The sequence below is a fragment of the Lissotriton vulgaris genome, chromosome 2_2 (assembly GCF_964263255.1).
Source record: "Lissotriton vulgaris chromosome 2_2, aLisVul1.2, whole genome shotgun sequence".
Lineage (NCBI taxonomy): Eukaryota > Metazoa > Chordata > Amphibia > Caudata > Salamandridae > Lissotriton > Lissotriton vulgaris.
The window spans coordinates 155,916,751-155,944,617 of record NC_141688.1 but is presented as its reverse complement, the minus strand read 5'-3'; the positions used below and the strand labels follow the sequence as shown (position 1 = coordinate 155,944,617).

The 27,867-nt window shown below is 43.8% G+C and overlaps 1 protein-coding gene across 3 annotated transcripts in view; it reads right to left on the bottom strand.

The window, feature by feature from the left end:
- Nucleotides 1–27,867, bottom strand: part of LOC147729175 (sodium-coupled monocarboxylate transporter 2-like) — a 278,703-nt gene that overhangs the window by 120,193 nt on the left and 130,643 nt on the right. For all 3 annotated transcript variants that reach the window (XM_086959488.1, XM_086959486.1, XM_086959487.1), the window contains exon 4: nucleotides 537–604. In XM_086959488.1, the coding sequence (XP_086815614.1) occupies nucleotides 537–604 (68 nt within the window). The remainder of the gene's footprint in view (nucleotides 1–536; nucleotides 605–27,867) is intronic.

The window sequence follows — 27,867 nt, the reverse complement described above, 5'->3', positions numbered from 1 at the left end:
GGATGACATATGATGCGTGACTTAAAGCTGTGAGGGCCTGCAACATCTCGGTTCATTGGTGACCACTTTAGAAAGGTCAGTATTGCAAGACTGAAGAAAGCAGTGAGTTGTTGCTCTGAGAATGAACTAGTTCATTTTAATCTTAGACGATGAAGCAAACCAAACAAAATCTGTTTGATATTTTCAAATACATTGTTACTCATGTACTAGGGGTTGGTTGCGACGAGCTCTATGCCAAATGTAAATTGATTGTGTGTAACATATGTTCAGCAACGGCACATGATCCAATTAACGATTTTTGCCCGTTGCAAAAATCCTTCCATGACCTGATCTGGGGCAAAATTTGTTTTTTTGCAATTCCACATTAAATGGTGCAAAACGGCTAGAAAAATGCTCGAGGACCGCCTCTTAAAAGTTGTATTGAAACCGAAAATCTCTGAATGTTATAACATAGACGGCATAACTTTGTTTAGAAAGAGTATACTGTGAATGCGTAGATTACAGTCCTTTACATTTTGGTTGTTTCGGAGACATACCAGGGTGCAGTAGAAAGTGCAGACAATCCCTGTAGCAAAGACAGCACCCCACAGATCGAAGCCGGTCACTGTGAAAGAAATAAACAAACTATATTTAATTACAATGTATTAAAAATCTATCTCCAAATCTCTCCAAAAAGTACATTTTTGGTCGACAGCGGTTACTGTAAATGCAACTAGTTATGTCGTTTTTTGACTTCAAAGAACTAATCTATGTCGTAGAGGGCACACCTGAATTGTGATCATGAATAAAAATAAAACATAAACATGAGGAAAAGGAAAAGCAGTAGAGCCAGTTACATTGCACACTATAACAAAAACAACATTTTTAATGTCATTTTCCTTTATAAGCACAGTGAAATTACAATGCATAATGTGACATTACAAGTTCATTGTAATTTTGTCTAGTGGAAGTTTTGATTCCTCATAAGGTAGTGCAGAGGGTTAATATGCCTGCCGCAAAGAATGTGTACCATGCAAATCAAAAAGTGAATATAACATTAATAGATCAGTGAGTTACTGCTTTCGTCAGAGACTTCCTTTTGTTACTTGTAGTTTGCAAGTTAAACACCTAAATGTAAAACAGTGAGCTACTAACTGTCATCAAAGAACTGAAATGCAGACTTCAAGTATAGATTAGAGCGCATTGATTTTTTTCCCAAACTTTCATTATCCTAATGTTTCACAAAGGGTTCATTTGGGTAGAAATCATTTCTGATTATTAAAGAGAACCTCCCCCACCATGGTGTTACGTTTCAAATTCTGAGACCAAGCCCCCCTAAACTATACTCCTACCCGTATGGATGACATATACTTCCTACCCCTAGTAGTCCTCCATCTTATATAACGTTTCCTATACATTGATTTACTCATTTATGATTCATTATCTCTGTAATATGTGATATGTGTGCAATGTAAAGTGCTCTGACACCTTTCACTTTTATGAGTGACTATAAAATGAATTAAATGCATCTGAGAGAGAGTGGTAATGGAGACAGTTAAAGGATGGTAGTGCAGGAATCCATTGTGGAGGTGGTCATTGGGGGGGCACCAAAAATCAGTGTCGCACAGGGCGCCACCAATGCTAAAGCCGGCACTGACGGTCCATACTGTACATATAATACATGTGCTTGATCTACGATTTAAGGACTTTAGTAATACACAGTCTAGGCAGGACATTCACCGTGTATAATGAATGGCTCCTCACCGACCTCTGCATAGAGACGCAAAGAGGCTGAGGTGAGCCATCAATGGGTCCTTGACCTGGGACCAGCAACTTTATCCTTTTGAATGAGCTCAGAGGGCCCTGTGTATGTTTGCAATGGAGAACACAGCTTTAAAATGACCAAACAGAATATGACATTTATCATATTGTAATTTAGTACACATTGACTTTTAGATTTATTGGAAGGACACTCCCAGTCAGATTGTTTCTGTCATATTACAGTTTCTGTCTCTCAATTACATTATGCTGGGAGCGTGCACTCACTGTTTGGTGTTGAAGTGTCACATTAACCTTGCTTACGTCTAGCTTAGAGAGAATTTTAGTTTGTCGTCTGGCTCATGCAACCGTAACAATTCATGAAATAAAATATACATAGAAATATAAAGACTTATAAGGGCCTTAGGCTGCTCTCTTCATACGTTGCTACATCTACCTGTCATTCACATTTTGCTTTCACCCACCACAGCCTGCAGCATGATGCACTGACTCTCTTCACTGTGAGAAGTTAATGAACTTCTATAACCATATGTTCACATCCTCCTGAAGAGAAATGCACTTCAATGAATCTCTGAAAGAAAATCGACGGACAGAAAATCGATCTACACAAAATATCGACGCTGGAATATCGAAGGCAAGTATATCGAAACCCTATCTACAACATTGTAAGTACAAAAATATGGAGAAAAAAAGTATCGCTGTTAAAAATATCGTCATTAAAAATATTGTTTTTTTTCCTGTAAAAAAAAAAGTAAAATAAAGTAAATAATACTTATAAATAAAATAAACATATTTAACCATATTTAATAATGTTTAAAATTAATAAATAATACATATTTAATACCAAAACTTTAATTAAAAATACACATACAATATATAATATATACTTAATTAATAATAATTTTTAATAATTATTTTAATTACTTATAAATTATTAAAAAACACTATAAATTACAAACACATCTACACACAAAAAATAAAACATAAATAAAAATATATATTTATATTTATTAAATTAAAAAAATATATATACTTTCAATATTTTTAAAGTTAATTAAAGACAACATTATCTAAAAAATACAAAAAATATTAAATACATAAATAAATAAAACTACTGTTTAAAGTTAAAAAAAACTACCGTGATGAAAACATTGGATAGCGTAGAACATAAAATTACTATTCCCACTCCAGAAAATTCAACAGTAGGGAAAGCGTTAAATAGCGTAGGGGTAAAAATTACTATTCCCATTCCAGAGAGTGCAATAATAGGAAAAACGTTGGATAGCGTAGGGGTAAAAATTACTATTCCGACTCCAGAGAGTGCAACAGTAGGGAAAGCGTTGGTTAGCGTAAGGGCAAAAAATACTATTCCAACTCCAGAGAATGCAACAGTAGGGAAAGCATTGGATAGCATAGGAGTAAAAATTACTATTTCCACTCCAGAGTGTGTAACAGTATGGAAAGCGTTGGATAGCGGGTGGGTAAAAACTACTATTTCAACTCCAGAGAGAGAAACAGTAGGGAAAACGTTGGATAGCATAGGGGTATAAATTACTATTCCCACTCCAGACAGTGCAACAGTAGAGAAAGCGTTGGAAAGCGTAGGGGTAAAAATTACTATTTCTGCTCCAGAGAGTGCAACAGTAGGGAAAGCGTTGGATAGCGGGTCGGTAAAAATGTATATTCCCACTCCAGGGAGTGCTACAGTAGGGAAAGCGTTGGATAGCGTAGGGGTAAATATTACTATTCCCACTACAGTGAGTGTAACAGTAGGGAAAGCGTTGGATAGCTGGTGGGTAAAAAAGTACTATTCCAACTCCAGAGACTGAAACAGTAGGGAAAGCGTTGGATAGCGTAGGGGTAAAAATTACCATTCCCACTCCAGTGAGTGCAACAGTAGGGAAAGCGTTGGATAGCAGGTGGGTAAAAATGACTATTCCCACTCCAGTGAGTTCAACAGTAGGGAAAGCGTTGGATAGCGGTGGGTAAAAATTACTATTCCCACTCCAGTGAGTGCAACAGTGGGGAAAGTGTTGGATAGCGTAGGGGTAAAATTACCATTCCCCCTCCAGCGGGAGCAACAGTAGGGAAAGCGTTGGATAGCGGGTGGGTAACAATTACTATGCCCACTCCAATGAGTGCAACAGTAGGGAAAACGTTGGATAGCGTAGGGGTAAAAATTACTATTCCCACACCAATGAGTGCAACAGTAGGGAAAGCGTTGGATAGCATAGAAATTAAATATAACATACTTATAAATAATTTTTATATTTAAAATAAATATTAATTTAATTTTTAAACAACTCAACATCATTTACAAATACCCATTAATAATTGTAAAAAACATAATTACAATTGAATAATTAATTAACAATAAATTAACAATAAATACCAATAAATAGTATTTAATAAATATTAGTTACCAAAAATAAATATTAAAAAATTAAAAAGATTTTTAAAAAAACAACATTTTAATGAATACAAATTGATTAGCAATTTTAAAATATTAAACAATAAAATTATTTTTTATACCAAAATATACTTTTTATAAAACATGAATTACTAATTAATAAAAAATAATTTCCAAATACAAAATAATAATTACAAATTAAAAAATTAATTACCAATTAAAAAATTAATTACCAATTACAAACATTAATTACCAATTACAAACATGAATAACCAATTAACAAAATTAATTAATAATTACAAACATGAATTACCAATTAACAAAATTATTTACAAATTACAAACATTAATTACCAAATAAAAAAGTTATTTAACAATTAAAAAAATGAATTGCCAATTATTAATGAATTGAAAATAATGTAATTATGAATACCAAAAAATAAAAATAAATCATTACTTAATTACAATTAAAATACTTCCCACCCAATTCCCCTATAAACCCACTACCCGCTACAGAACTTAAATCCAAAAATTAATTCAAATTAATTAATAACCCCTAAAAATGAATAATAATTTACTATTATTAAATTACTTCCCACCCTATTCCCCTATAAACCCACAACCCGCTCTGGTACTAACATTTGAAATGTACTTAAAAATAACATAAGTAATATATAAAAATAGTACACATATAATTTAAAACAAGTAAAATACTGAACAAAAAAACATATAACACATACATATTAAATACATAATAAAATACATAACAAAAGTACACAAATCGATATTAGTAACATCGAGATTAGTAACATCGATATATTTAATATCGATATTACTGACTTCGATATTACTTACATCGATATAAAAAAAATCAATATTACTTACCTTGGGGTCGATTTTCTGTCCAATAATAAATATTCTTGACCTGTACCTTCGATATTAATAACTCAATATTTCTGTAGGTCGATATAAAAAACTGTGCAGCCACTTCAATGCCAGGAATGGTAAGCCAATTCTTTACTTCACCAATGTTTTTTGCTTTCTATTCTTTATCCTTTTTTATTTATTTTCTTTTTCTCATCATTGAGTTTTCAAAAAATTTCCGGTTACAGCAATTCAAGGGGAATAGTGCCATTCCTTTACACCAAAAAGACTCCTATTATTTTTAAGTTCACATGCTTAAAACGGGCGGATGATGAGCAGAGATGGTGAGGAGCACACATGCCACAATCAGGACGTTGGTTGGAATCCCGAGTTTGAACAGGCCAGAGCCGCACTGATCCTGAGCTGTGCCTTATCGCATCCAACTGCAGTGGAAGTCCACGCAGTGACAGCCTTCTGAGGCATGTAGCTAACGCAAACTAGACCTGGTAATTAAGTCAGACAAGCCTGGGGGGGGGGGGTCCTGCTGGTGGGAAACACTGCTGCTGCTTTTGTTACAGGGGGCCCATATTGCAGAACTGCTGCTAAACCAGCCCCCAGTAACATTAACGGCACTCACCCATCCAGAACTGGCCCCCACCATTCCGGTCCACTGGGAAAATGCCCAATGCCCTCTATGGCCTATCTGGCCCGTGACCAGTTCAACTACTGTGGTGCTGCGGAGGCAGCCGGGCTCTCGTGCCGCAGCAGGGCATTTGGGCTTCCTCCAGCATCCTCATCTAGGCTGTATCAATGCTTCACCACCCAGGCTTCCTACTTGCCTTACAGCCTTACCATGGAGTTGCTAGGAGCGGAGGGTGGTCAGAGGAGGTGGTGGATAGGTGGTATGATGGCAGTTTTTAGAATACATCTTGCCTCAATTGGTAGTCAGTTGAGTTTCTTGAAAGTGAGAATGATAAGCTCATAGAGACTCTCCTGTGACAGTAGTCTGGCCATGGAGTTTGGCTTTCAAAGGGGCAAAATGTATTTTTGGGAGACCCGTGAGCGTTGTGTTACTGTAACCCAGCTTGGAGAGGAATGATTGCACTAGAGTCTTTAGGTCTTCAATGGGAGTGCAGAGTATTTTTTGTAAGGTGCTTCAACGTATGTAAGGCACTTTTAGCTAAGGCATTGATGTGTACTTTCATGGTCAGGTTTCTGTTAAGTATAATCCCCAGATATGTGACACTGTTGGAGATGAACAGTTTGCAGCTCAATGCAGTGAGGTTGTTGAGCTAGATGTTTCTGAGAAAGGACTTTTCTTTCGGTTGAATAAAGAGGAGTTCGGATTTGTTGGGGTTGAGCTTAAGATGGTTGTTGGTGAGTCAGTAATGAACCATGTAAAGAGTGTTGTTTAAGTGCTAGATGTCTTTATCTGATGACATTTTAATGTAGAGCTGGGTGTCATCTGCACAAAGATGATGGGCAATTCTAGCTTGTGTCAGGATCATTGGACGGGGTCCATTTAGAAGTTGAATAGGGCAGAAGACAGGATTGACCCATGTGGAACTCCTTGTGAGACTGATGTTGCTTTTGAGGTGTAGTTGTGTAGTTTGACTAATTGTGAGCGTTGGATCCGAAAAAAATAAAACCACTGAAGGATGGTTATATTGAGGTCTGCATGCTGTGAGAGAGTGGTTCCGAGGATGTCATGGTTGACAGTATCAAAGGTCACCAAGAAGTCCAGGAGGAGTAGGACTCAGGCCTGCCCTTCATCTAGAGATCTGTGCAGGTCGTCTATGATATTCAGTATTGCAGTTGCTGTAATGCGGCCTTTCCAGAACCCAAATTGGAAGGTGTCATGCAGGTGAAATTTTTCAATGTGATTATTAAGTAGTGCAAGCTCAAATTTTTTGATGGTTTTGGTAGGGAGAGGGAGGATAGTTATATGCCTTAATTGTTAAGATCGTTCTGATAGGCTTCTATGTTTTTGGTGAGGGGTTTGACTTGGCTGAGTTTAAGGGAGATCGGCATGGAGCCCCTCGATAAAGAGGAGAAAATGATTTTGGTACGTGCTGGGAGGGCCCCCTGGAGCTCGGGCCTCCCCCTGCTCTGGATGGGCTGGTGGCCTACATTATGCCACTGCACCTCTCACATGAACAGAGTGTGCAGTTGTAGCACATGTAACACCAGTAACCACTGGGAAGGCTGTAGTTTCAATTGGGGAAGAACAGAATAGAAATGGGAGTCTAAATTCACCTATCCCATTGTTGTGGATTTTAAACAAAGAAACAAAGGATGTCATGGCACTGGAATTTAAACACTAGGGGGTAGATTTACAATAACTCGTGCATCCCAGCATATTAGCAGGGATGCGCCAGTTATTGTGCGCCATGCCTCCGCCACCATGAATGTGCCGCATTTACAATGATGCGCACCATAGGGCAAAAACGGCACAGATGCGTGATGCATCTGTGCCGCAAAAGCAGCGCATTGCTGGAGTTGCATCGCAAGCGCGACGCAGCTCCAGCAATGCCCCAGGGGGCCCTATTCTTACATTGCTGCGTCAACCCTTACGCCTGCTTCAAGTAGGCGCAGGATTTTGACGCAGCATGGGCCCAAAAGTGATTGAGTGAAATCTTGTAGATTTCACTCAGCCACTTTTAGGAGGCGTTCCGGCGCTGGAAGCCCCCCCCCCCCCCCCCCAGGAACGCTTCCTTCTGGCGCAGGGCTTTATAATGTGCCGCATCTCCTAGATGCGTCACATTGTAAGTACCCCGCACCATGGCGTCACAAAAGTGATGCACCAGCAGGGTAAAAGGGGCACAAGGGGCTTGTAAATCTGCCCCAATGATTCTCCCTGGATGTGTCCTAAAAATACACTGAGCATGCAGATCTCAGTGTACAAGTTGCAAGATGAGGCGTAAAGTCATGATAGAAACACAAATTAAGGACGGAGGTGGCAGCAGGACCAAATGGGTTACCAAATGCTCTTTTCAAGAAAGCACCAGAGTTTTGGGCAAACTATTACACACCCCTTTTTAACTATATTTACAATCAGAAGATCGTACAAAATTCCTGGAGAGGGAATGTAATCCAACCAATATTTAAAAATGGCATTTACAGCAAGGCAGAACATTTTCGACTGATATCTTTGATTGATGTAAAAGCCAAATTATACGCATCATGTCTACTTGTTCACCTACAAGAATGGATGACTGAGAAGAATATAATCCCAAAGTTTCAAACAGGTTTCAGGTCAGGAATGGGAACAACTACAAATTTGACAACTTTGGCTCTATTGAGCGAGAAAGCACGAAAAAGGAAGACAAAATTATTTGCATGCGTCATCGACCTGAAAGCCGCGTTCGATAGGGTAACTAGAACTCGACTTTGGAATGACCTAAAAACCTGGGGGCTACTGATCAATCTACTGGAGGCAATGATTGCCCACTACACGGAAACTTGGGCCAGAGTGAAACTAGGTGACGGAAGTAGAGTATCCACAAGAATAAACACTCAGCGTGGCTTAAAACAAAGCTGCGTCCTGGCACCGAGCTTGTTCAATTTGTTCTTAGCAGACATAACTGAGCATATGCAAACAGCAAAGAGCCATCCTCCAATGTTGGCCAAAGAACCCATACCGTTTTTACAATACGTGGACGACATCGTAGTGCTAAGTCAAAGTCCGATTGGGCTGCAAAGAGCAATGAACAGCTTAGCACTTTATCTGGACCAGGAAAATCTAGAGTTAAATAAAAAAAAAAAAGGTGGTGCACCTAGTCGACCCCAAAAATAATATGTTTAGATGGTATGTCAAGGGAGATCAAGTGGAAGAGCAAGCCTCCTATAAACTCTAAGTATAAAACTGGGGCGCTGGACCACATACAAGGACCACAAACAGGATCTAAGTGCTAAAGCCCAATCATTAATTTTTGCTTTTCAACTGCTGAATAAAAAAGTTGAGCTGTCCGGTTTATACTCACCTTCTAAAAGTAATGGCAGCAAAAATTTTACCTACTCTGTTTTATGGTTTAGAAACATGGCATGGCCAAGAGGTAGAGTTATTGAACAAGCTCCAGACCAAGATATACAAAGCCGTCTTAAATATTCCCAAGTCAGCAACCCCAGCACAGGTACGGCTGGAATTTGGCCTTCAGAATCAAAAGCTCCGGAGCATGAATTCTTTTTCGAAGCTCTGCCATAAAATTTGATCATCAGAGCCGGGCACACTAAATAATCTATGCTGGAATGAGATAAACGCACAAATGGTACAAGAAGTACCTACATCTTGGGGAGCATATTTGAGGAAATCACTGGTGGAGCTAGAGACCCAAGCAGTATGGGAGAGCATGGCAGAAAAGTCAACATTTAACAAAGGAAGTAATCTGTCCGCCAAGAAGAAATCATTCCTGGAGGACAAAAACATCTTGTCCAAACGACGCCATGCATGGACAGTGATATATTCCTATACTCATACAAAGCCCCAAGCATACCTAGCAGCCCATTTCAGCTCTGAGATAAAAAAGAGATTTATTTACTATTGGCTGAGAATCCATGACTCGAAGGACTTAATGCCATCTTGGAAACGCAACTATCAATTAGAGAACTGTCGTCTATGTGGTTATTCGGCCGAAACATTAATACATCTGTTGTGCGTGTGCCCAGCTGTAAAGTAATTAAGGAAATAATTTTTAAAACCGATTCTTAATGAGCTACATATTCGCACATGCAGACAAGCAGTGATCAGATGGATGGAGGGCTCATCTATCATTCTGTCTTGTGGAGGTGTAAAATATCTTGCCCGAATCAGGAAACTACTCCGACAAACAGATCAAGCGAATATGAACACTGGTTGAAAAAAAAAGTGATTATAGGCTGTTCGGACATTTAAGGTTACAAAGTACTAGGGCACTTAGAAGCCATTTTAACCGGTTGGTTGGTTTAAATTCGAAGTTTTTTATTTTTTAAACCACTTTATATTTAAAAATATATATATATATATTTATCAAGTACCATTGATGCTATTATGTGATACCACAGTTTTATCGTGAATCTTGTTTTATGCAATTTTGTAATGATTTTAAATAATCACGCAATAAACTACTGATTTGATTTGATTTGATGTGATAGAAACACAGGACAAGGAATTTCAGAGACATTAACCTAGTACAGCTCCTCAGCAGGCACACAAATCAGATCTAGACAGTGCCTGGATAGGCATCCAATTATGGGACAGGAAATAGGCAGCACCATGTCCTTTTTTAGTCCAACTACAAGTCTAAAGGAAGGCACAATGCCCTAAATTAGGCCACAATATTGTGAATACTAACAGGCCTACATGACCTCACATGAATCGATTCACCAGACATCCATTGTATACTATTCTTTTCCCTGAGGGGCCTTATTATCTCAAGGCTGGACTACGGAAACGCCTTGTACTTGGGCGTTCCAAAGCTGGTTGTCAATAGGCTACAATATGTCCAGAATGCTGCAGCCAGGCTGCTTACTGGTACTAAGCGCAGATGCTCCGCAAAACCAGCTCTCAATTCGCTACATTGGCTTCCAATCCAGGAAAGAATCATCTCTAAAACCCTCTGCATTTCTCACAGAATTCTTCACGGAAAGGGCTCACCTATCCTGGGACCCCTCATCAAACCACACAAAGCCAACAGGCAGTTGAGATCCAACACCCTCTTCTTGGCTAGTGTCCCCAGAATAAACAGAGCACGATCAGGGGGCCGTCTCTTTTCATATAATGCCCCTAAACTATGGAATGCCCTACCCCTCAAAATCCGGAGGGAAACTAATCTATTAGTATTCCGGAAGCTATTGAAAACCTGGCTCTTTCCCTGAAACACCCTGCCCTGAATCTAGCATGACGAGCCACAGCGCTGGGACGCCCACAGGTAGCTATGCACTTTAGAAATCCAACTCAAATTCAAATTAGTGTACAGAGCCCACTTTAGTTACTTTTGCATCTAGCATACTTGCACAGATGGTCTACAAACTGAAAGATAAACTCACACGCTAGGGGAATCAAGGTCACAATAGTTTGCTCACATACACAACCGCTGGTGTTGTTCTCCAAGCCAAGGGAGGAGCCATGCCCCCGATGCAGGCTATGTCCACCCCCACCCCGCCCCCCGAGACAGAACTCAGGCCCTCAAACTATAAGGTAGAGGGAGAAGCCATATTCCATCCTACGCAGCCCCGTTGGTGCCCAAAATGTTGCAACAAAATGTGTATCTAGGTCAGTGACACAAAATACCCTGATCCGCTTCAATACACTGGGTGTTGATAATTTTGATAATGCACAAGAGTGGGCTTGGCTGAATCCTCAGCCTGATTAGGGTCTCGATGGAGCTCCTAAGCCCTTCCAATATTGTAGTGGCACCTTGAGTGTCTCTTAACATCTCTTCTTTGAATGTGGATGGTTTGTGCCAGAAGCTAGCCGAAGAAGACTTTTGCAAATACTTGCATGAATTTCATGACATTATTTTGCAAAAAAACTGGCTGGAAGTATCAACTCCCCTAGCTGTCTTTTCAGAAATGTTCACACCTGCCAGTAAATTAGCCTTGTAAAGGGATTCCCATTGCTGGGGCAACCATGCGCTTTATAAATATTTTAACATAACATAGCCTGCAAAGGATGGTTTAGTCATGTATGTTAGAATCGGGGTACTGTTCGAGATCATGGCCCTAGATGTATGAGAACGTTGGTTTGAGTCCATGAAGATCATTGGTTAGGCTCAGGCCAATAGCATGCCCTTGGTAATAGTAAACTACACAAACCCAAGATATGGGGAGAAGAAAGCATTGCTAGAAGAAATACTGGGCATTGTGACAGGTTTAAGACTGTACCTTCCTGACACCGGACTGTTAGTAAATGGGTAATTAAATTTATATTTTTTCAAATGGGTTATTAAAGATGAGCATACCATACCATCCCGCAAGACCATATTTGATTATATGAAAAATCCAATTCCACTATTGACAATAAATTAGCCAGTCTGGCGCTGTTCAACCAGATAATCAACTTTTCCATCGATTATCACCCTGAGAGCGATCACTAGCCACAGATAATAGTCTTACTCCATACCAAAAAGCCAATTTCTTGTAGGTAGACGTGCTTGCAAAGAACTTGAAGAGTCTTAGGTGGCCAGAGGTGATAAACTTTGGAAGGAAATAAACCTTGATTATGGGAATCCTATTTCCAGCTGGAACTAATCTACAAAGAGGATTATTGTCGAATGTCCTCACATATCTAGTCAAAAACACCATCCCATGGGCATTAAGAGTAATGCTCCATAGTTTACACCTACACTATGGAAACGTAAGAAAAAATATCTCCAAGCTACTACCTCGCTCATGGGTGGAACGCCAAGATCAAAATCATGGAGCCAAAATTAGATACCTTTGGCAGCAGTAAAAAAATGAAATTTCGGGAGCAAACGAAATGCATCAAGATGGCTTCTGGGCTAAACAGTTTTGTGCTATCAAAAAGAAGAAACCATGCCTCTTTTGGAAAATCATTAATTCAATTGTGTATGGAAGTGGAAGATCCTTCAATGCTAACATAAAAGAATTGTCCTGGGTATCTCACCTACAAACCCTTTATACTGTTGCTGATACAGTATACCCCATGCTTCAACTGAAACTTCATACAAAAGGTTCCCATCTTAGAAGAGTGTACGCCATTAAATGCAGAAGTAGAAAGCCGGGCATTACAGGCCGAGCAAGATGACGGCGACGAGTCAACCACCCAACAAAATTTCTCCGAAGAACAATTGCTGAAAGTTATTAAGAAAGCCAAAACAGACCGTGCTGCAGGGTCCAATGGTCTACCAGCGCCCTTTTTTAAAGCTGCTTCTGACTTTTGGGCAGCCAAACTGTGTTCTTTGTGTGAGGCGGTTATGAGCAAGAGTGAAGTTCCATACTCATCGAGGGGGTCAATTACACACTCCTTGTATAATAGAGGAGATAAGAGTTACCCTGGTAACAATGACTTAATAGACCCCCTGCATAATGAGTAAAACATTTTTACTAGCCTATTACTCCAAGACGTGGACCAGGGACCCTGCCAAACTTCTTGGCACATGCTCCATGCATGGAAAAGACCTTTATGCCCAAAACCGCATTATACACATGCTTTGTCATTTACAAAGCCGCGATCAACATAATGCAGACCTGTGGCAGAAACTAGTAGACGGGGACACCCAGTGGAAGCTACTCAATACAGATATTGTATACAGACATGTGGCTACAGGTATAACCTGGAGTCAGAAATAAGTTATCAGGGAAAGTATACACATAATCAGGGGGGAGTTTTTGCACCTCCTTTTTGATCTGTTCGATGCATTTATTTGGAGATAGTTGGACCAGGCGAATGCAAACTCACTAAGGTTGTGCGATAAATTCACCTCGGACCTTCTAATTCCCAATGAACTACTCCTGATGAGTAAGACCAGGGTGGGACCTCAAAGACTGCTATACCAACTACATTATTTTATAACTGCAGCCAAGATGGTAACAAAATATACAAACCTATGCCTGGAGTATAAATGGGAAACCCCTAGTTAAGGAAACTGAATACAAATATCTTGGGGTCGCCACCAACACCAGAGGCACCTCTAACCAGCAGAAGTTTCATCTGATGGCCAAAGATGGTTCCCTCAGTTGAGTTCAGCATTTGTTCTACTTTCAAAGGTGTGGAAAGGTCAGACCTGTGGCCCATGGCTCTAGTGACGGTCTGCCAGGTGGTGGCGCTGTCCGAATTGTGCACAACAACCATGTTTATTAGGTCAAATTGTATTGAAAATGAACTAAACCAGCCTCTCACGCCCTTATAATAGGTTTGTGTGGCCTGAAATAGTCTGAATTGTCGCACTTGTATGAGCGCAATTTTTTATTTTATTTTTTATTTATTTATGCATTTTTATATAGCGCGGACTTTACCCGAAGGCGTCAGAGCGCTTCACAATAGGAACAAAAAGATTACATGATGAGAGTATTACACGAGAACATATTACAAAAGCATACGTTAAGTTACATAAGTTAAAAGTGACAATTGTGAGCAAACAACAATACATGAGGTAGTAAAAATTGTAAGAGATGATACAAGATGAGTCCATTACACGAGAACAGATTACAAAATCAGACGTTAAGTTCCATAAGGTAAAAGTGACACTTGTAAGCAAACAAAAATCATGAGGTAGTAAAAAATTGTGAGCAACCAAAAATACATGACGTAGTAAAAAGTGCACAAGAGGAAAAAAGAAAAAGTGACAAGTGTGCAGGTTACAAGAGAAACAAAGTATAATTTGAGGTATAACACTGCAAAATGTGCTAGACACTCAGGCACAAGAACAAACGTTACGTAGGCAAAGGTGGCACTTGTGCAAGTATCAAAGGTAAAAAAATAAATCCTTAATGTTAAACGGGTCGCAACTATAAGCCAAGGAGCTGAGTAATGAGATGGAAGGCCTCTGGCCTTGTAGTTAGGGCTGGTGATGCACATCCCAGTTGGGCCTTATCTCTCACCCGACAATCTGCTGTTTTTTGTCCCTCTTGTTCCGTAATAAGAGCACGGACTGCCCCGGTTTTACACCTTGTACTGGATTATATGATAAAGACAATGACGTCAACAGCCACCCTCAGTGGAAGTATCGGCATTTCCGCAAGCAGCTGTTACACAGGATTAAAGTCACGCTTCGTTGATTTGAGTCACCCGTGGGCTCGCCTCTGTTGTTTGCACCATACATCCTGCACTTTGAACAGCACGATTAGCACTTCAGGCGTGAAGAGGACGGGTCACAGCTTGTGCGCGTGGTCGTTGATAAGAATTAGTGTCTTTTTAAAGCTGTTCACCACGTGCCTGTTTTGCGCTGTACAAAGGTATAGACTTCATAGTCCATATACCTTTGCACAGCACAATAAGCACTTTACTGCCTGAGGCTTGTAAGAGATAACACGACATCCCTAGCGGCGCAGCGCCCCTACTGCAGGCACTTCACAGCTTGAAGCTGGCGTTGGTAAATACTGCAGCTTGTGGCGTGTGAAAGATAATACGCTGTCCGATCTGGAACCCGAACAGCAGTTCCTTCTCGGGTTCTGCGCGCTTCAGCTTGAACACCCTGTTAAGTGCTCCTGTATATCTTAAAGCGTCATCCAATAAGGTTCGTATTTGTCTCAATCTGTTTGATCTACGTCATTTAATGATTTTAATTAGCTATGCGTGGCAAACAAGTACATTTGGAAATTTGAAGAACACCTTCTTGCTATGAAATGTAAATGCTGTTTAATTAACATTATTTCAAGTGGTCACAATTGTCATTTACGATTTTTATCGCTCTTGTACAGCTACCATGTTTAGTTGGCATATTTTTATTTTTGTAAAATGTGCTTGCAATAATAAAAAAAACCTAAAAGAAACAACCATCACATCTGCTTGCCAAAGCAGGCCCACTGGCTTTGCTAATGCATGTTTGCAAATAGAGTGACACTGCTGACTGCACACCCAGAACTAGACATTTGAGGAAGCTTACGTCATAGTCAGTCATCGGGCAAGTGAAATGATTTGCCAGAGAGTGTTGGGCCACCTGAGGTACACGAACAATCAAAATAAGCATTGGCAAATCTAATAGGGCTTACTCCTTTATAGAAGCATTGGCATTCACGGTCGATGCATAAGTACTACCCTAGGTGACTCAGATAGTCTCTCGCACACAAACACACGCACACAGACACAGGGCCACGCAGGTGTCTATAATATACAAATGATGGGGAAATGAAAACACCCCGTGGTTCTCTGCCATGCCTCCAATTCTATAACATCACTGTACTCTTTTTTGAGCCAGGTAAGCAATTAAATTGATTAATATACGCTCATCTACTGAGGTTAAACATGGCATGGCCAACCATGGAGCTATAAGTCCTGCAGGCAGGCATACTGGGACTGTCTAAAGTTTCCAACCATACACCACATTGCCGTCCAGAAGCACTCTCTTCTGGTCTGTTACTGCGGCGATGTGCACAGCTCTATCAATGCAACCCAGTCCTGACAAGAAGCACTTTTGTCTCTTCCAGTACTGAGCCCTATTGTTACAGCTCCGTGTACTGTGTCTGGCTTAATACTGAGAACATGTGCATAGCTCCATCAATGCACCTCGTTTCCGCCCAGAAGCACTATCTTCTGGTCTAGTACTGTGGCCATGTGCATAGCTCTATCAATGTACCTCAGCCCTTAGAAGAAGCACATTTGTCTCTTCCAGTACTGAACCCTAATGTTACAGCTCTAGAAATGCATGTCAGTACCCTGCAGTACCATTGTGTGTTAATCTAGGGCAGAGGCCTTATGCACAGTGCCACCTAAGTGCCTCTCTCCTTACCTCCATCTTGTGAAGTATAAAAAAGGTCTAATTTAAGGGTAAAAAAGCACAGGACTAGGCTGTTAAATCTGATAATATTTCTTTTACATATTCAGCTGTGCATCCATATGAGGGTCTGGTGTATCTGTTGCAAACATGTAGCTAGAAGGCTGAGCACAATGTGATTGAAGCAAATCATCACGTTACTTGACTGTTAGAAATTGGGTTTCTCGTTGTAGAGGTATGCACCCTTTCCAAGCAGGAACCACAGTCCTAGTCAGGGTAGGTTACAATCACACCATAACTTATCCTCTGCTCAACCTCTGGTAGTTTGGCACAGAGATGTCAGGCTTAACTCGGGAGGCAATGTCTAAAGCATGTGTGCATCATATCAAACAGTAACACAGTGAAAACACCGCAGACTAGAATGAGAACAATCCAATAACCAGAATTTGATATAAGATTTTTTAAAGATTAAATGCAAAAATTGCACTTAAACGCAGGAAGCGCTTAAAGAATTATTTGATCGCGCTGGACCAGGACAAAGTGAAGAGTTCAGGCCGACCACAATAGATTTAGGACCTGCGCAGGGCATGCTGATCAAAAGTACCTTGATCTTGGTTGCAAACAGCAAGATGCAGGGTGCAGCCGAACGATGAGTTGTTGATCCCCAAGCAGTTGGGTTGATGTGCTAGGTTTCTCCAAGCAAAGGCAGTGATGCATCAGTTCAGTGAGCGATGCATCAGTTCCGAGGTATAGCAGTTCCTAATACGATGCACCATGTTTCTAAATGCTGCAGAGAGGATGCGTCTGTCTTCTCCACGTAGTGGCGGTGATGTGTCAGTTCCGAAGTGGCGATTCTGAAGGCAATGAGGCTGTTCTAAGTGTGATGCGTCGATCTAGTTCCCCCAACTGTGGCAATGCGTCAGTTCAGATTGTTAGAACAGAATTGATGCATGGTTTTTGGGTAAGTAAAAGGTGAGACATGTCCTATTAGTGACAAACATCTAAATTTGTTTTTCAATAATGTGAGGCTTACTACTCTCATAGGCTAGCATGGGGAATTTGATAAAACACTTTTAAGATGTAATCACTGATTACAAATGAGTAGCTAAATCATGTTTCATATTTTTGGAATTTTAAGGAAAACTCCTCTTTATTGGTAAAGTTGGATTTGGCATTACAATTTTAGAAATGCCACTTTTAGAAAGGGATAATTTCTCTGCTCTTAACTTTGCATTGTCTGCCTGCAGCCTGTCTGCAATACACTTCTGGGCTGGGTGACAGCTACACTTTGTGCCTTCCTTTTAGACAGTCATAAACACAAGAAGGGTGGGTGTGACAGAGGACTCATCTGTACTCGTCTGCATCCTGATAGCCTTCCTTGCCAGGAACGGGGAGTGGGAGCTAGCATTTACATCTGAATAGGCTGTGTTCTGTGTCACATACAAAGGGCTGATTACCCCCACAGATAACATAACAGACAGGGCTTGGATGAAAGAGGAACTGTCTACTTCATGGATCATGTAGAAAGTCACCCCTACTTCAAAGACAGAATTGATTGGGTTTAAGTATTGGGGGTCTGACCTTAAAAAGACAGCACACTACTGAACCTGGGAAAAACTCTGCTAGAGTAAAGACTGTTGTGCTCTAAGGATTGACACTTTGTGTAGACTGACTGTTTTGTGGAACTGTTTCTCTGCTTTGCTGAGTTTACCAGATGCCTGCTGATCTTTGCCCTGCTGAGGACAAGGACTGGACCCATCTCACTGGAACACAGAGTGATTCCAAGGGGTTTTTCACCTGCCTCCTATGTTCTGAAGTTCCAGGGACCCAAAAGACTTCCTACAATCCTGCTGGTGCTGCTGGAATCTGCCATAGACGAGTCCTACGCTTGGCTGTGGTGCCCCATCCAGTCCTGGGCCTCAGAAGTGGGTTCTGCAGCTGTTTTGCTTCAAACCCGACTCAACATCACCACTGCACCTGTCAGAACCGATGCATCACATTTTGACTTCAACGCAGAGGCTGTTCAACGGCAGTGGTTCACCAGCCTGTGTGTACTGACGGCAATGCTCTGCGCCACCGGATGATGAAACATTGCCTACATTTCAACGAAATTCAACGAAGAAGCTGCAACTTGTTGCGTGGAAAAGTTTGATGTATCTTGCCCTCAGCATCGGCACTTTGCTAGATCCAAGGTACTCTTTCTGTGGGACCTATGTGAGTCTATTAGCCGACCTTACCTCCATTGCAGTCAGCCTGAACTTTGGATCTTCCCCCGTCCCTCACAACCTCAAGTAACCTTTTAGTGCTATTGACTTCTAAACACTGTTTTTTCATGTATTCTTTCAAAATTAATTTCTTGATTTCAACGGATTGCATGATTCTCATTTTGGTATTGTTTTACTTGGATAAAGATTCTCTATTATTCTAAACCTGTATGAAGTCTTTCTGTGATGTTGTCATTGTGCTTCTGTGTGTATGGGTTGCATGAATACTTACACATTGCCTCTTAAAGTGATCACAGGTACGTTTTAAGTGTGTATCTAGCTTACCCTGATATGGATTGGGGTCCCTACTTAGACAGGGGGCAAACCTCTTCCAACTAGAAAGTCAATTTCTAACACCAGGCAATAGGGCAGCAGGCCAGCACAACAAAGCAGTCCAGCAGAGTGCCGTCCCTCTAGCAGAACAGCAGTCCTGGCTCACTGGTTAGAGGAGGCAACCTGGAAACAGTGGTCATCCTGGGACCAGGGTTCAATTCCCGGCTCGGCGGGGTCTGAGTCCTAAAATGTCCATGGACTCGACAATTCTCGCTCCGGTGCCTACTCGATTCACGGGTTCACACTCTGCGACTCTGGGCAATAGCTTGCTTAATCTCCACAACGGCCCCTTGCGGCGGGATGCCTGGATTTCACCTTGTGGATACCCTGCCGGGGTTATCTCACAGGGGAATACCAGGATGGGTTCCCTAAGCAAGCGCTTAGAGACCAGTTGGTGATTTGCGCTATATAAATTCCTGTACATTCTTCCTGGAAGAATATCCTTAGTTCCAGAGTGTTCTGATTTTGTGGTATCAGCGGTCGAATACTTATAACCAGTTGGGTCGTTTTTTTAGTTTTTTTAGAAGTAAGACTTTATTAACATCTGCTCAGTGTACACAGCATTTGCCTAAAACCCGGAGGTCGGCTGCCACATGTTCCAAACTTTTAGATAAAATACACATCTCTTCAGCCGACCACTTACGGTTCGGCAACAATGTACCACCCCTACAGCAGAAATCAGGACAAAACTTATTGAAAAAATCTAAGTCCATCTTACTTTTATATTTTATAATTATAACTCAACTTGTGACTCGATAGATCAAATATGCAACATACATTTTAGCACTCCAAGTTCTAGTCTCTACAACGGCAAGTCCATCCCGGCACTTCCTTTGCGTCTACCAGTCTTCAGGGCCCCGTAAGGTCAGCTAAGCTCTACGCCCACCTCCGTGTTACTACCCTACCAGTACCGCTAACCCTCAACTTGGTCATCTAGTCCACATCTTCCTCATCTTCTGAACTGTCTACGTCTTCCTTTGGTAGCGGTTCACACAGAACCCCCGATAGCTATTCCATGCCAGCCAGACCCCGTTCCACTTCAGAGGATTGGCCCTCTGTTTATACACTGCACGCTCAATCACCAGTATCATATCCATATTCCTACACCACTGCGCCCAGGTCGGCGCCTCTGCCACCACCCATTCCTGTGCTATATCCCGTTTGGCCACCATAATAACTATAGTGGCCCATTGCTGTCCCTGGCGCGTCAGGTCATTCGGCCCCCATACGTTCAGCAGGCATACTCGCAGATCAGGTGTAATGGAGACATCCAGAGTTTGTGAAATAGTACGCAGTATCTGTCGCCAGTATTCAGCTATTATCGGGCACTCCCAAAGTATATGCAGCGGTGTACCTTCCTCTCCACAGCCCCTGAGACAAAATGGATGGTCAGTCCTGTGGAATTTGTGCAAGGTGGTCCTCGTGTAGTAGACCCTGTGCAGTATCTTAAACTGCACCAGCTGAAATCGCGCTGAGATGCCGGCTTCCCTAGGGGATGCCATCGCAGCGTTCCAGTCCGTCTCATCCATCTCCGCTATCTCACTCTCCCATTTTTCCCTCAGTGTCTGTAAGGGGTCCGTTAGATTGTTCAGCAGTTTCCGGTATGTGAGGGAATTGATGCTAGTTTGCATGTAGTCCGTGAGTAAGCAGTCTTCCAACGGGGAAGATTCCAGAACCTCTGTACCCGCCTCTATCGCTGTCATCAGTGCGTGCCTTATTTGGATATAATGGTAGGTCTCATTGGGGCTCAAGTTATACTGTTGTTGTAGATGCTCAAAAGGGACCACCCCATCTCTTGTCCACATGTCCCCCACCGTGGAGATGCCAATGTTATCCCATTGTGTGAACCCTTTACTATGTCTTAATTGACCCATGCCTTGGTGTCCCACAGAGGTGTAAGCTTTGTTATGACCCCCATTTTAGTTTTGCCTGCGCTTTGTGCCATAGTGCCACCGTGTGCTTAGTGGGGCCCGTGAGTTTTGCTGCTAGTCCCTTGTTGTACAGCGGGGCCAATAAACTATGTGTGCCCAGCTGTGCTCTATCCGCAAGATAGGCCGGGTCGTGCTGCGGGGCATGCAGCCATTGGTTGATTACCTTGAGGTGTGCCGCCCAGTAGTACAATTGTACATTTGGCAGGGCTATCCCACCATCGTACCAGTCGCTGACAAGCTTGATGTGTGCCACACGTGTCGGGCGGTCCGCCCATAGCAATCCAGCTACCACCGCCGTCACTCTGCGGAAATAGGAGGGCGGCACTAAAACCGGTGTATTTTCCAACACATACAGGAAACGAGGCAGCGCCATCATTTTGAACAGCGCCGCCCTCCCCAGCAGCGTCAGCGGAAGAGCCTTCCAATGACTTGCATCAGATTGCAGCCGAGTAAGCGGTGGTAATAAATTTAGTTCATAAAAGGCCTTCTCGTCGCGAGTAATGTGAATCCCTAGATACTTGAAGGAGGTGTCCGCCACTGTCAATGTACAGTCGGCAGGAAGATTCGGAGAGGGGCCTTTAAGGACATAAATGACCGACTTTGTCCAGTTCATTTTATAACTAGAGGTGCGCCCGTGCTGATCAGACAGCGCCAATAATACCAGAATGCCCCTCTCAGGGTCTGACAAATAGATTAACATTTCTTCGGCGTATAGGGAGACTCTGTCTTCCCAGTCGTCCCCCCACTGTATTCCCCTCAGCAATTGGGACGTTCTAATAACTGTGGCCAGTGGCTCCAAGACTAAGGCAAACAATAAAGGCGAGAGTGGGCATACCTTCCTTGTTCCCCTAGCTAATGAAATGTCATGGGAGATATGGCTGTTCGCCGCCACGTGCGCCACTGGATCCGCGTACAGGAGCCGAATCCAAGAGATACATTTAGAGCCGAAGCCCATGTGGTCTAGGACTGCAAAAAGATACTGCCACTCCACCATGTCGAACGCCATCCTGGCATCCAATGACAGAATGGTCGATGCTTCCGTCACCCACGGGGCCCGTGCCAACGCTCCATGTATTCTACGGAGGTTTAGCGCTGTGCTCCTGTGTGGCATAAAACCCGACTGATCCGGGTGGATTAACTGTGCGAGATGAGGCATCAGCCTGTTAGCCAACAATTTCGCTAGAATTTTGGCCTCAGCATTGAGGAGGGATTTTGGGCGATATGACGCACACTCAGCGGGTGGCTTTCCTGGTTTTGGGATCGCTACAATAGTTGCTACATGCTGGTCGAGGAGCCGGACCCCCCGTTCCAAGCTTTCTGTATACATGTCTAGTAGGGGTGTACTCAACGCCTCTGACATAGCCTTATACCACTCTATTGGAATCCCATTGGGGCCTATTGCTTTACCGGAATGCAGTGCATTAATGGCTAGCTGAATCTCTTCCGATGACAAATCAGCGTCAAGCTCTCATATTGCCTCTTGTGGTAGGGTCTGTGTTGGTACCCCGTGGAGAACCACCGCCGCCGCCTCTAATGTTATGTCCACCTCAGGGGTATATACTTCCTGAAAGTGGTCAGCCAAGGCTTTTACTATCACTGACGGACGCGCATATAACTCCCCGTCGGAGCCTCTCAGCTGCTGTATATTTGTAGTACCTCCCTTTTTCTTGTCTAACCAGGCCAAGAGCTTACTTGCCTTATCACCAATATCATGAACTCTGTGCGCTGTCGCTGCAATGCTCTCAACCGTCTTCCGACGAAGATGGTCGTCGTGGAGCCGTTAACAGAGCCGTAGCGTATGCATTGTATTCTCAGTTGGGTCTGTCATGTGGGCTGAATTGGCTTTGTTAAGTTCTAGTTCTAGCTCTAGCAGTTCCTTCTTTTGAATGCGCTTGTGTCCCGCTATGGGAAAGTAGTCGATACAAGACAGGCTACCATGGACGGCAGAGTAATATGTGTACTGTTGTTCCTCGGAATGAAACTCTCTCCATAGGTCCACCAGTCCCTGTGCTACCAGAAAGCCGCTGAATCGGGAGGGACCAGGGTTCTGTGTTCGGACCGGGAACCTATCCTACGCATTGTGTGCCACTGCATTAAAGTCTCCTCCTATTATAAGGTCCCCATCTGGGAGTTCCAGAAGGAATTTCCCCAAGTCAGGAAGGGCGACGGCATGAAGCGCTGGTGGAATGTAGACCGATACTATAGTTAGCGGCGTCCCCTCCCATTGTCCGTGCGCCGCAGCAAAGCGGCCTTGGTCGTCTGTTTTAGTGGTCTGCAGTATGAACCGAGATGACTTTCGCATCAATATACCCATCCCTCGTGACCCTGAGGAGAATTTGGAATGCACTATCATTCCCCGCCTGTCCAGTGCCGACTAACTGTACCCACCAAGTGCGTTTCCTGCAGCAGAACCAATGCAGGACTTAAACTCCTAATACCCTGCAGAATCAGCCCCCGCTTAATCTTGTCCCCCAATCCCCGTACATTCCAGGACATCAATTGCAGGGGAGCTACCGGCCCTGTACTAGATCCCCCATCTACGGTTCCATCCTGTGTGTTGTGCGCCATTACCATCCTGGGGTGAAAGACATGTGAGTGTTATGAGCTTACACTATCGTGGCATGTGTGTGCTGATCCAGGTGCCGTTACCTGCACGCCATACCCAACCTTTACGAGTCGAACAATTATCAAAAATGCCTTTGTGTACTACCCTAGCTTTATGAGTCAACCAATACAAACAACAAAAAATAAACTCTTCATGAACTCCCCCCCTCCCTGCCCCCCTGCTATACGGACATGGAACCGCCCGCCCCCCCAACTTAGCAGAGTGCTTAACCCATCCCCCACACATAATACTTGCTTGTTGGGGTGTAGGACTCTCCGGAGTCAGCGGCCTCTCATGCCCTCCTCGGATGCCCACAGCCCATTGTCCAACGGCAGTTCGTTAGGCAGCTAACATAACCAGTTCAATGTCTTATATTCACCGGGTGGCCACTACGCCTCATCAGCATCTTCGTCCACACCTCCCCTCACTGGTGAATGTTCCTCCGTCCTACGTGCTGATGCTTGAGAATTGGAATGATTGCCTGCGTCCTGATTCTTATGTGTCCTATTCGAACGGTGAGATTGAGAGGTCGGCCTCCATCCATCCAGCCAATCCCAGGCTGTCTCAGGAGTGTCAAAGAACCAGGTCTTGTTGTCCGCCACTATTCTCAGTCTAGCCGGGAACAGCATTGAGTATGGAATCTCCCTCGCTCTAAGTTCCTTTTTCACATCGAAGAAGGCCTTTCTGCGACGAGCGACCTCTTCCGTATAGTCCGGAAAAAAGGCCAGGTTGGAGTTTTGGATTTTGACAGGAGGGGACACTCTCGCCGCCTGCAGGATATCGTCTCTGTCCCGAAAATTGAACAGCCGGGCTAGGATAGGTCGCAGGGCTGCCCCTGGTTTGGGCCGACCCCCGGGACTCGGTGTGCTCTCTTAACTGAATAGAAGGTGGACAGGCCCTTAGGCTGGAGTTTCGTTTTAATCAGCTCTTCCACATAGAGGTCCGTTGCTCTGGTTCCCTCAGATTCTGGAACCCCAAGGATCCTGACGTTGTTCCTCCTGTAGCGCCCTTCCCGGTCAACCAGTCTCTCACGCAGTGTCTTGTTCTCTGCCGACATCCGCTCCATTGCCGTCTGCAGCTCCGAAACATCCTCTACTAGCGATTTCGTGACCACCTCCATGGAGCTCACCTTCTCTGACATTTTGTGGAAGTCTGCCCTAATTAGAGTGATCTCCGCAGAAATCGAGCCCACCGTCGCTTGTACTTGCGTCAAAGCCGGCATTACGTCTTCCAATGTCGCCTTCTTGCCACCTGCTCCATCCACGGACTTACCGGCAGGGTTCCTACTGTCCATTGGGGAGGAGGTGCCTCTGTCGCACGCATACTTATCAATGCGTGTCTGTGTGGTGCGGCCTTTTGAGCCCTTGCCCGCCATTCTGGCTTCCACAGTGTCCTATTCCTCCCGTCGCCACTAACGTCTTCCTGGTGTGATAAAGTGGAAGGGTATGGGAAGGGCCACCCCCAACCTTTTGTGCAGTCCGGGACAGCACCCACCACTCCTTAATGCCACTAGATGACAAAGACGTTTCTGCTGTACCTTCAGGCGGGCGTCAGAAATCCACACTCCGGGTCCCGTGGCACTTCTGTGCCTTACCTCCGGTCTGGCAAGAAGCCCTACTGCTGCGATCTCCAGCGTGCGGGTAGTTTACAATCGCCGTGCTTTTCAGCCAAATCTGCGTGGTTTGCGACCATTCATATTGTTGTGACCCTTTGCGCCACCGTCAACGGGGGCCTCTCACTGTGCCCCGCACTCTCGCTGCGCCCGACCATGCGGGACCGGCAGCTATCACTGTGTACAGGATCCGTCACTGCTCAAGTGACCACTTAGCTCCTTCTGTGTCCCAGACAGTGGCAACTCACTCGCGCTGACTGTGATCCTCCACTCGAGTCACATAGGGGGCAGAGCGGTATGCAGCATGCAGTCCGACTAGCAGTTGTGAGGGCCACTCACACAGTCATCATCGCTTATCCCCCATGGGCTGGTCTTGCGTGCCTCCAAGGTGGCTGTCGTTCCCCTGCGCTGATTCCGGGGCTTTATGTCTGGCTGACGCTTCACACCACCTACGGATCTCGGCAGGCTTTGATTTATTCCTGAGCCGTTATTGCAGCCCCCGTATGCCCGCTCAATCTTCCTCCTCGCAGTATGTTATTACAGTGCTACAGTCATGGGCTCCGGTCGGGAAGTAATCCGGCTACGACTCTCTCCAAGGACGCAAGGCACGGCGTCAGAGGTCGCGCGGGTTCATGCACACATCCAGTGTCGGTGCAGGGAGCATTTTGCAGATTGCCGGCAGCCCCCGAGGTTATAACACCCGCCTACCGTTCTTGGCCCTCCGCTCCCCACCAAGCCACGAAGCGCTGTTCTCCTTCTGTGCCGGCTTTGTCGCCTCAAGATGGCTGCTCTAGATGTAGAGGCCGCTCTAACCACAGAGCTTGCCCTTTAAGCTGCCGCCATGATCGGCTGCTAGCCACGCCCCTCACCAGTTGGGTCTTTGAAGTGATGGAGACTTCAAGGAGATGCCTTTGAAGCACCCACGTTCCTACTGTTCCTATCCTGGCTCCATACTCACTACGTCAGGGCCCATCAAGATGTGGTTAGCGCATCAGTCACAAAACACGATTAGCACAGCCCAATACTATATTTGCAACGTAAAAATGATTTAAGAGGTCTCTTTCTTGTTTGATGTAATTCTTGTATTCAAATTCTGCCAAAATGTCAAAGACAGTTATGCACAGCCAACACGTTTCGCCCAATAAAAATAAACACATACATTGCACAGTGAAACATACACATACATTTAATGCTATACAAAGTCTAAGCTCCAAACTTAATATTCATTGTGTGCATTACAAAAATCGAAATCAAGTGACATACTGTATTTATTATTGCCAGAGAAACCAAGTGTGATTTACAGGAGATGCAGGACCATTAGAGAGATAGTCTGCCTCAGCCATTCACAACCGAATAGTAGGGGGCAAGACACTTAGGGGGTCATTAGGATGGCGGGCAGACTTTACCCACCCGCCATCCTCGTGGTAATAGGGACCGCCCGCCATAAGGGCATGGGTCCTGTGGGGAGTATTAGAATGTGCCCACCACAGTGGCGGGGACATCCTGTATTTTTAACAATGTGGCGGGTGGTGCTCTCTGCACCACCCACCACAATGCTAAAAATGCATTTCAGCATTTGCATTTACAAAGCGGCAGGCACCGCGCGGTGCCAGCTGCTTTATAAATGCAAATGAGTGGGGGTACCACAGGTACCCCCTGTGTGCACATCCCACCTCTCCTTCACTCTAGTGGCCCTCTGGTGGCACCCAGAGTGAAGACCGCATGCCTTTCCATGGCGGCATCGCCGCCGTGGAAAGGCACCTAAATACATACATACAGGCACCTAAATACATACATCATAATATAGCTGGCGGTGTCTGATAGACACGTCACCATATTATTCCTTTTCCGCCTCGGCCGCAAGGCGAACAGGCCGTAAAAGTGGCGGACGGTCTTTCCGTCCGCCGAGGTCCCCCCGCCATACTAATATGGCGGGGGGGAAACTAGTGTGGATGTCGGGCGGATTGCTTCCGCCCGACATCGTAATGACCCCCATAGTCACAGCATCCCAAATGTGTTTTTTTTCTGTTTGGGGATGTAACAACTGCCATTTAGGACAAAAAACAAAAAATTTTGAGTACAACACTAAGATCAACGTATGAAATCAGACACTATATCAACGGTCAGTCTTGTTGTTTCAAAAGGATGATGATACAGGGGTATTTAAAACTGCCACAAAAAAGATGGCGGTTTCATTGATTTGTGGAGAACACCAAATCAATACATCACATTATGGCAGGACAGTGGTGAGTGTTAAGAATACCTTGGTGAATGATGAAGGGCACTAGTAACAGATTTCAGGGACAAGTCCTTTTTCGCTTGCTATGCCATGTATAGATGTATATTTTTATGCGTCTTTCAAACAACTGTCATAGACTGGACGCAAGACACGACAAAGCCTATTTAAACCCGTGCGTGTTGTTGGGAATGAATAAGTGCCCAGTTATGTGAATGATGAAGAGCATTAGTAATAGATTTTAGAGACAAGTCCCTTCAGTTGGCCATTTCATGTAGCATGGGGAATGGGGAGTTACCCAGTTTTGACGTGTAGAATACCTCTATAAACAGCGATGTATCTGTTTGGGACTCTAAAGGAAATCAGACTTTATGAGTAAAAGAATGGGTTAAGGTACAAATAGACACTGATACCAACTCATTTTATTATAATTTACACTTTTTGGTGCATGACATAGACACGGTTTGTGGGATCTAGGAATTA